General features: G+C 33.8%; 1 protein-coding gene across 1 annotated transcript; it reads right to left on the reverse strand.

Annotated features, from left to right (window-relative positions):
- Nucleotides 1-216: 216 nt before the first annotated feature.
- On the reverse strand, nucleotides 217-9,329 carry LOC131632506 (diacylglycerol kinase 4-like). Its single transcript, XM_058903255.1, has 13 exons — nucleotides 9,141-9,329; nucleotides 8,661-9,042; nucleotides 8,415-8,537; nucleotides 7,869-8,006; nucleotides 7,702-7,787; nucleotides 6,819-6,906; nucleotides 6,388-6,463; nucleotides 4,089-4,171; nucleotides 1,952-2,022; nucleotides 1,397-1,474; nucleotides 1,091-1,178; nucleotides 784-900; nucleotides 217-486 (listed from the first exon to the last, which is right to left on the reverse strand). The coding sequence occupies exons 2-13, from the start codon at nucleotides 9,006-9,008 to the stop codon at nucleotides 328-330; spliced, it is 1,455 nt and encodes a 484-aa protein (XP_058759238.1). The 5' UTR covers nucleotides 9,009-9,042; nucleotides 9,141-9,329; the 3' UTR covers nucleotides 217-327.
- Nucleotides 9,330-9,720: the final 391 nt, after the last annotated feature.

A 9,720-nucleotide genomic window follows, 5' to 3' on the forward strand; every position in this document is an offset into this window, starting at 1 on the left:
TGTCAGTAAACTTAATTATATAAATCTCCTTTAATTAATTTATCAATTTTAAGTTTCATAACCTGTCTCATAACTTGGAACTCATATCATATCATATCTGGGTTGCGATCCTCTCAATTTCTTCTCTTCATTGAACAAAGCAGGCCCTTTCTTTTCTCTTCCCTCGAATAAATTCTTAAAGACGTTAAATTTTCAGGATATACAATTGGGGTGATGTTTGAAAATAATGTTTTTTCTTCTATTAATCAGAACGGTATAAATTTACATTAGATCTGGTATGCACATTATGAATCCCATTTATAGAACAATGAACCTCTGAAAAATGATTCATTCTCCACTAATCACAAGTGACTGGAAAGGTTCCCTCCTTATTTCCACGAATGTCGAGAAATCTTTGCTCAATGGTTGTTTCCAAGGTTCACCATCCATTTGCATATATGCATCTGTCCACTCCCCTCCTCTTACTTCCAACCGGACTGCTGTTGCCTGAAAAACAGTTAATTTTGCAATCTCAAATTACACTTACTAGTAACAGCTTTATGGCAATGTGTATAATCATTATTAGTTCATTTGTTCCAGAATCAAGGGAGCCAGTAAGGCTGTTACATTTTTAGAGTTTGTATGTCAACATCAATGCATCTCAAAAGCTGCATTTTCAAATTTGAATTTTTGTCTGATACATGTGATTTTAATTGTAATTGATTCTGTAGTATTGCTTTTGGTAACAAAATATGAAAACTTTTTCTCAAATTTGTAGAATCTGAGAAATATGTGGCTGGTTACCTGAGCTATGTGCTTTGCAGAGATCAGTTCAACCATCACAAATGATGCATGCCATCCTTGCTTTAAACCAAATATTTCCAAAAGTCCATCATCAACTCGGGCTTCAACAAAGCCTCTCTAAAATTAAGTAAAAAGGGTTTATTTGTAAAGATACTCAAGTTTTTAAACAAAAAAAGTATGCTTGAGTTGATACTATTTAATAAGAAATATTCATAAAGCAATAATACATGTTGATTGGTATAAAAATGAAAAGAAATAATGGCATGTAATAATGTAGGATTACTAAAGGAAGCAAAGAGTCCCATACCTTTTCCAAATATTCAGGTTTCAGAGTACCCCACGGGTTTCTTCCACTTCCATAACTATGAAGATTCAGAACAACTACTGCCCTTACACTGAAAACAATTGACAACCTCATTTAAAATGTGGACAAAATAACAAAAAACAGAAGCACGAGAAGGACCGTAACCACACTTGTAAACTTGATAATTAAAATATATATCAAAACGAATTTTGAATGCGGAAGAAACACGGAAACGTTAATATGGTAAGAACGTCTCCTAATACCAATTCTTAATACACACCATTAACAAGTATATGATAAGAAATATACCTTGTAGGAACAGGAACCAGCTCCCATTCAGTGCTATTTATCTTCTTGACATGCATCCGCAGAATGTTCTTAAGCCCCCTAATACCATAAGTTTTTCCCAAACATTTGATCAATAGATTATTTATCAGAGGCTAGTAACAGTGTAACTTACTACTGAAAACAGAAGAATCGTTCCGTTTAGTAAAAGGATTTCTAGAGGAAATTATTTGCGACATATCATATAACACCAAGCAAGTCAAGGACTTCAGTGGGAAATGCAAGTGATATTGACTAAGAATGTTTTGATAAGAATAGCCAAACAAAACTTAAACCCTCAATGTCACTTTCAATACGATAAAACAAGACTGAAAAGAGGAAAGGAAGATACACAACTTCTCTCCAAGATTTTAACCTTAATTCTATATCACTAGGTAAAGTTATGAACATACTTCTAATACTAAATACTAAGAAGATTTGTTACCTTATAGAAAAATCAAAAGGCAATATAACATACAAGAAATTTTGTTTTACTAATTCATCTTAAAGATGAACAGCATTAGTTGAGATATTTCATACCTAAAACCTGGGTCACTTGTGCAGGGTGTGAAGAACCAACCCTGAGTGCAAGTATAACCAGAATATATAATCTGCACCAAAATAAAAGACAGATTGATCACAGATATTGTAAAATTTATGACATCATTATTATTTGGCACAAATCGATAGTAGTTTTTGACTGAAAACATAAATGAAAAAAGTCTGAATATAAATAAAGCACTAAGAAATCTAGTAAATGTGAATATTTCCTTAACAAGATAGTCAAATCTGGTAATGGAAGTAAATAAAATATTTGTTATTATCATAATTAGTACATAAATTGTTTATGGAACATTTATTTTTTGATTCTAAGACACTAATTTCATCATGTCTAGTGGATTAAGTCATGACATGAATTTTCCCATTAAAACAATGTTTTAGCACTGATTTTAGATCTCCTTTCATTTTAGATCTCATATTCCATTCAATATATACCCACTGCTATTCTATTGCTAAATTATAAATATTCTATTTCTAGCAGACAATCTCACCAACAGTCTCTTCTCATTTGGATTACACAATGCCTTGTTGTTTTTATGGAAATAGTGTCTCAATGATTCGATACTTGATATTCGCGTAACTCATCACTCACTGTCCACACACCACCCTTCCAATTTCACTTGTCAGTGTGGACTTGGTTCCTTTGCAGCGGCACAACATTGCGCCAATTGTTCTCACATCTTCTCTACACACACTCAGGTTAGACACTTATGGAGAAATCACACTAGAGTTTTGTATTTAAAGACTCCTGAAATTTTTTCTTACAGTAAGTGTTATACTCCTGTTTATGGTATTTACGAATCTTATGTCCTTAAACACCTTCCGTTGACTTAGCAAACTTCTAGCTGTAATCTAACCATCTTCTCTTCTACCAACTTTCATCGCATCAATGCATTTGTTGGGTTTTGTATGTTAATCACTCGGGTAAAGCAAAATTTAGGTAACACAAATCATGCTGATCCCTTTCACTCAAAGGATCTTGGCTAGCTACTACAATATAAATGTGGCATTTTTAAGGGGCTGATTGCCACATAAAAAGATACTCCTTCTATCTCATCATAAAATGTCATAATTTGTCCCAAATTGAACGGTTTTTATGGTTCTGTGCACTGATTTCAGTTTTATTTTAACTGAGCTGTTTGTTCTTTGCAAAAACCAAAAAAGTTCGCCCTTAACTGTAACTTCTTTTTGAATCAAAACAGTCACAATTTTTCACTGCATTTCATCACAAATTGTTAAAAAAATAAAAACAAAAGCAATAGCAGAAGCTGATGATGGGATCACTTATACTGGCATCGTGATTTTTTGTGAAGTATAAAGAGCATTCTCGGGTGGATATTTGTGCCTTATTCAATCTTCTCCAGTCGCCAAAGCAACTGAAACTACTACATGCAATACGATAATAGAAGCCATTAAAAGAGAGATTAGGGAGATAAGTGATTTTCAGCTTTACTTTCGCAATCAAATGTAGAAGATGTTTTCATTTCATTTTCTAATACGCAAAAAGGGTAAAGAAATACACTATACTTAGACTTTGTAAATAGTTTTGTTTTAATAAACTTAACAGTGTGTGTCTGTTTTACATAAGTCATCAGCTCTAACTTTAATCTCTAAACTATAAAAATATAATAAGTCATCAGCTCTAACTTCTATTTTGTGTCCTTTCTCCATTGTTGAGTCGTTTTTTTTATTCTGGTGTTGACTATTCAACAGTTTTAAGGTTTTAGACTCTAAAATCATGTCGGGAAGAAGAACTCACCATGGATACTTGTGATTGTAATTCAATACTTATTATAATTGTTTAGTGCTCAGACCATCTTAATATTGGTATAATAGTTTGGATACTTTTTATTCTCATATTTATTACATACACCGTAAAATAAAGCCTAAGATGGTTGTAAGTAAAAATATATTGATGAAGAGTAAAGAAAGACGGAACCCCAACCCATGCTACTATATTGTTTGCAAATAGGCCAAAGGATAAGATATGTAGTGCACACATATTAATTATGTAACAAGTCTCTTTATTCTCTTTTTTTAAGAAAAGTAACCGGTTATTAAGGAACTTAGTATATAAAAATGCATTGAACAACTCAATACATTTAACAATCAATACCTTATTTGCTATTGGTCCTTGGGCGAGATAAGGTTTTTCGTTACGCAGGTGATGAAAGCCATAAGCCACTTGGGCATCCATACCTGCAAATATTTTAAACTTAGAATGATTACATATACAAATTAGTGTTTTTGAAAAGATATCACAAAAAAAGTTTTCAAGCATTCATGAGTTTGTTTGGAAGTATTCCCAAATTTAATTATTGAAACACGATTTTCCATTGGCTGTTCACTAAAAAATTTTTTAATATCCAAAAAGTCAAAATTAATTTATGTTAAGTTAGTGACAAACGAGTCGTGAGATTTATTAGATATGTAATTAGTTAGATTTTAATTTATAGTTTCTTAGTTGTTAGTCACTTTCTCATTCTCTATGTCTTAATCACTAACAATACCTGGACTCTTACACCACTTCCTCCAAGTAGAAGTTTCGTTATATGTAAGTGGGCGTTTAGAATAAAATAAAATCCTAAATGGTTCCCATTCTCAAGTACAAGGCTAGACAAGTAGCCAAGGGATTTCATCAACAACATGGCTTTGATTTTCAAGCGACATTCTTTCCCATGGTCAAACCAGTGACAGTAAGGACAATACTCATTTTAGCTATTTCCAGGCAGTGGCACATCACTTAAATTGATGTTAATAATGCCTTTTTAAATGGACTCCTTGAAGAGGAAGTCTTCATGCAGCAACCCCCAGGTTTTCTAAACTCTGCCAAAACTTTGGTACGCAAACTAAACAAAGCTCTTTATGGTTTAAAACAGGTACTCAGAGTCTGGTTTGAGAGACTTAATTCAGCATTACTTAACTTTGGTTTCAAATCAAGTAACTCTGATACATCTCTATTCACACTCACACCTTCTTATTCCATCTTTATGTTAGTCTATGTAGATGACATTATTGTCACTGGCAACTCCCTATCTCACATTCTACAACTTGTATCTAACCTCAATAATCAATTTGCTCTCAAAGAGTTGGGCAAGCTTGATTATTTTTTGGGTGTTGAAGTTTTTCACCTCTCTAATGGCAGTTTGTTCTTGTTACAAACTAAATACATCAGAGATCTTCTTTGCAAAACAAATATGTATGAGGCTAAGGGGTTACCTACACCTATGGTTGCTAACCTAAAGTTTCCTAAGCTTGGTTCAAATTATCTCAATGATCCAACATATTATAGATCCATTGTTGGAGCTCTTCAATACTTCATAATAACCATACAAGAAATTAGTTACTTTGTCAATAAAGCATGCCAATTTCTATCTCAGCCCCTTGAGAGTCATTGGACTACGGTCAAAAGGATTCTAAAATACCTCAGAGGCACTCCTCAGGATCATCACTGCCTTCTCTGATGTTGATTAGGAAACATACCCTGATAATAGGAAGTCCACTTCAGGATCCTGCATCTATCTTGCTCCTAACTTAGTATATTGCTGATCCAAGAAACAAACTCTAGTGGCAAGACCCAACATTGAAGCTGGATATAAAAGTCTGGCTAACATAACTGCAAAAGTTATATGGCTCCAGACCCTCCTACAGGAACTCAGAGTTCCTTCTACTACTCCCATTCACTTTTGTGACCACTTGAGGATCGTACCTCTGTCTCACAATCAAGTGTTACATGCCAAGACCGAACACATGAAGTTGGACATATTCTTTCTTAGAGAGAAAGTGATCAATAAATCTCTTATTGTGCTGCACATACCTACAATAGATCAGTATGCCGACATACTGACTAAACCTCTCTCTCCTCTTAGATTTCAAACACTGAGAGACAAACTCAGAGTGGTGGATAAAGGTTCTCTATCCTAGACAGCTCATCCTAGGTTTGAAGGGGAGCTATTAGAGTGACTGCATCATTATTGCAGTCTCTGTAGTAAATAACTAAGCAACTATTTTGGTTAAGATAATAGATTAAGCTAGGTTTTCTGTTGTAACAAACTAATGTTGAGTCATGAATCATGATATATCAGATACATTCCATTCTGTTGTAACAAACTAATGTTCAGTCAGCATGATTGTAACTAACTCATATTAGTTACAAGTCTCTCTAAATATCTGTCAGTTATTAATCTGTAATAGATTTATCTTTTATATCAATTCATAACAGAATGTCTATGTCTCTCTACTCTAGAATATTCTCAATGATGAATTCTTCATCATCTCTCACTTTCTAAAATTCTGTAATATAATCATGTATCTTTGAATGGTATTTTAATTGGGTTTTAGGAGCTTATGATGCATTCATTCAAATTATGTATTTGTTTCATGACAATCCATCACATATGCTAAAGTTAAAGTACCTATGCTAAAGTAATTGTAGAACACGCCTTCATAACATATAACTTTCTCAGGTAGTTCTCCCTCAACTTCTAAGCTCTGCAAACATAAGGAACTTAGTATTTTTAAACAGTTCTAAAAATTATATAAAGAAAATTTGAATGGCAAAAACTTTATACCAAAAACAATCTATTCGACATAAACAATACATTAGTATGATGACTCATTATAGGAAGTTAAAGAATTGAAATGTCTAATCTGTGCAATTATATCATCTATTATTTAAGTGGAATGTTTCTTTGAGCAAAATGAAGACTGTTTCATTTTCCATGCTTGAAGAATCCATTCTCGTGGAAAGATTTCCTTTATGACCTTAGTAATTACAAAGAAACCTATCCAATTAATAGCATTGCTGGCTGAAAATGATAAATGGCATAAGAAGTTAGACAGTAACCTCATCAAGAGAGAACTCTTCTGTCTGTTTTAGAGAATAAGGTGGTTCCACAATTGTGCCTTCGGGCATTGAAAGTGAAACTCGCCAACTGCATTAAAAATTTGCAGCACAAATGTTAATACAGAACTGATGCATTAATTACAACCATTATTTTGAATTGAGGTTGCTACATTGGTTGTGGTTTCAATTGCGTGGCAATTACGAAAATTATAACAAATAGCAGGAAATTTATGAAGGTTGCACTGAAACTTATACTTCTTGTTAGATCATTAGAGATATACTATAAACATAATTCAATTAAAATATATAAGAAAGTAGTGTGAACAAATATATATATTTATAGAATGGTAAGCTATAGATTTGGACTGACGAGCATTGTTCAAGTGTATCTTGTTGTATTGCATTATTAAATAGGAAGATTCTGAGATATATTAACAATCTTCTTCACACCAATAAAAAAACACAATACACCAATAAGAGAACACAATAGTAAGCTTACAATATAAGTTTTTTAAGCTATTGATCAGTAAAAGGATCAATCCAATTCTTTTAATTCTAGAATAAAAAATAATCAAATTATAGGATAGGAGGCCTTAACAAAATGCTGAAGAAGTAAATGGCGACTAAGAATGTTAGTTTTATCCCGTTAAATTTAGGAACCTAATACTCAGGTTAGTTCAACATCTATAACAGAATGAAAGATCTTAAAGTTAAACATGATTTTAAACTGGATACATGACAACAAAATATTTTTACAATAGTCGCATAGCTATCTACAGTCCTGGTCAAACAATCATTGCACTTTAATAATATCTTGAAAATCTACTGCAGAGACACAAAATCTACCACACTTGAATAAGCAAAATTATCCGATAATATATACCTATCCAAACGATAAATTGGACCAATACTAGCCTTGTGGAGAGTTCTCTTAATAGCTGCTTTCCATGCAAATGGAAATGAACCACCCTTATAATAAAGCATCAACAACAAAAATTAGCATATTAGACAACATTTATTTAACACAGTTTCCAGGTAGTGAGTTCTTACCCAACCAAAACACCTAGACAGGTCATTTCCTGTACCAAGTGGTATGATTCCTACAGGAGGAACTGGTTCCCGGCCCTGTGTGTTAAGTTCAGTGAGACATCCTAATACCCAACCAACTGAACCATCACCTCCCGCAACCTACAAAACCAACTATCATTTATCAAAAATAGCACTATCTACATTATCTCTATCAAGCGTTTTTCCAAGCTCAATTTGTCAATCAACTACTTAATAGTCTAGTTCAAGCGTTTATTTTTATTATCATGTAGTCTAGTGGTTGGAATTCAACTACAAGAAATCCTCTGAACCCGCGATGAACCCGCGATCAACTATTTAATAGTCTAGTTCAAGTGTTTATTTTTATCATCATGAATTCATCCTTTAAAGGGTGAGATATCGCGATGAACCCGCGACCTTGCTCCTGATGTCTCTGCACAGCTACAAACTAAGCTGACTAGACGGGACAATATATACTATGACTTTCATGTGAAGTAAAATACATGTTTTAGTACACCCATTATTAACATGATGAACAAATGAACATACCATTATCCTTATTCTCTCCCGTGTTTCTTTGGCACAAGTATCACCAGTACCAGCTAATGTCTCCAAGCAACCTAACCCATACTGGATAAACTCATTAGGCTTCACATCTAATAAATCAAAAACCTGCAGAGCAACTTCAAATCAATCACAACATAAATTCACATAAATATAACAATAGAAAAACAGAAACAATAATATCAATAACAATAAATCAAACTATGAACGGTCAAGATTAAAACATGTTACTTGTTCGTCACTCATGAGATCCTGGAGCCTTTCCATGAGGTCGGGGCCATGGCGGCCACCACTGCGGGGGTTAATGAAAACAACCATTGGCGTAAGAGGAGCAACATCATTCTCTTCGCCTCCTTCACGAATACAACCGCCCTCGCCAGCGTTGGGATCCTGCAACCGGATTGAGTCACGCATTGCCGTCCGTAGGTACTGCGGCATGGTGAGACACCGCCTTAGCTCCTCCTTGTCGACGCGCGTACTTGTCATGCCGCATCCCCTAATTGACTCCACAATGGAAGACCTTGTCACTATCTTGTTAGCATCTCCCGTCGTCGAGGATGATGATGACGGCGAGTTCATTGTTTCACGCACCGATCCGATTCAGATATATTACCTATTGCGAACGACGCGTGAAAATTGAAATGATAAATTATTCATTGTTGAAATGAATAATGACAATGATAATAACAAGAATAATACATGTATACATACGATGATGGTGATGATAATGATGATGATGAAGCTATTGTTTGTGTGTGAATGTGATGATTCCATACATTTGAGGAGATCAAAACAGAGAAATATGAAGGTAGAATTTGGTTTTGTTTGAATTATTTAGAATTATAATAAAAGATGGAAGCTGGGCTGGCCTTTTGGCCTATATAACAAGGCGAAGAACAGCGGCGAATGGAGGTTACCGTTTTAAATAAGACGTGGCGTTTGTTTCGGCTCGTGCTCGTGCATGTGGAGAAGCAACTTTCTATTTTCGTTCAATAAATGCAAAAATATGAGATTTGTAATCAATTAATCAATTAATAATATTAATTTAAGGCAGTTTCTTTTCACCTCTTGAAAAAATAAAAATGTTTTGTTTTTAGAGATACTTTTTCGAACGCATCATTTTCACATAAAATAAACATAAATTATTGAACTACCCATCACTTTGTTAAAACTTAATTTGGAGATGCATCTTCGTATATGCTTTAGGGTTTGTTCGCAGATTCATATCTGAAATAACCTTTGTTTTCAAATTAAGGAAAGTTTTCGGAGATGCATATTCGAACGCGCATTC

This window comes from Vicia villosa, unplaced genomic scaffold (genome assembly GCF_029867415.1).
Source record: "Vicia villosa cultivar HV-30 ecotype Madison, WI unplaced genomic scaffold, Vvil1.0 ctg.000951F_1_1, whole genome shotgun sequence".
Classification (NCBI taxonomy): domain Eukaryota; kingdom Viridiplantae; phylum Streptophyta; class Magnoliopsida; order Fabales; family Fabaceae; genus Vicia; species Vicia villosa.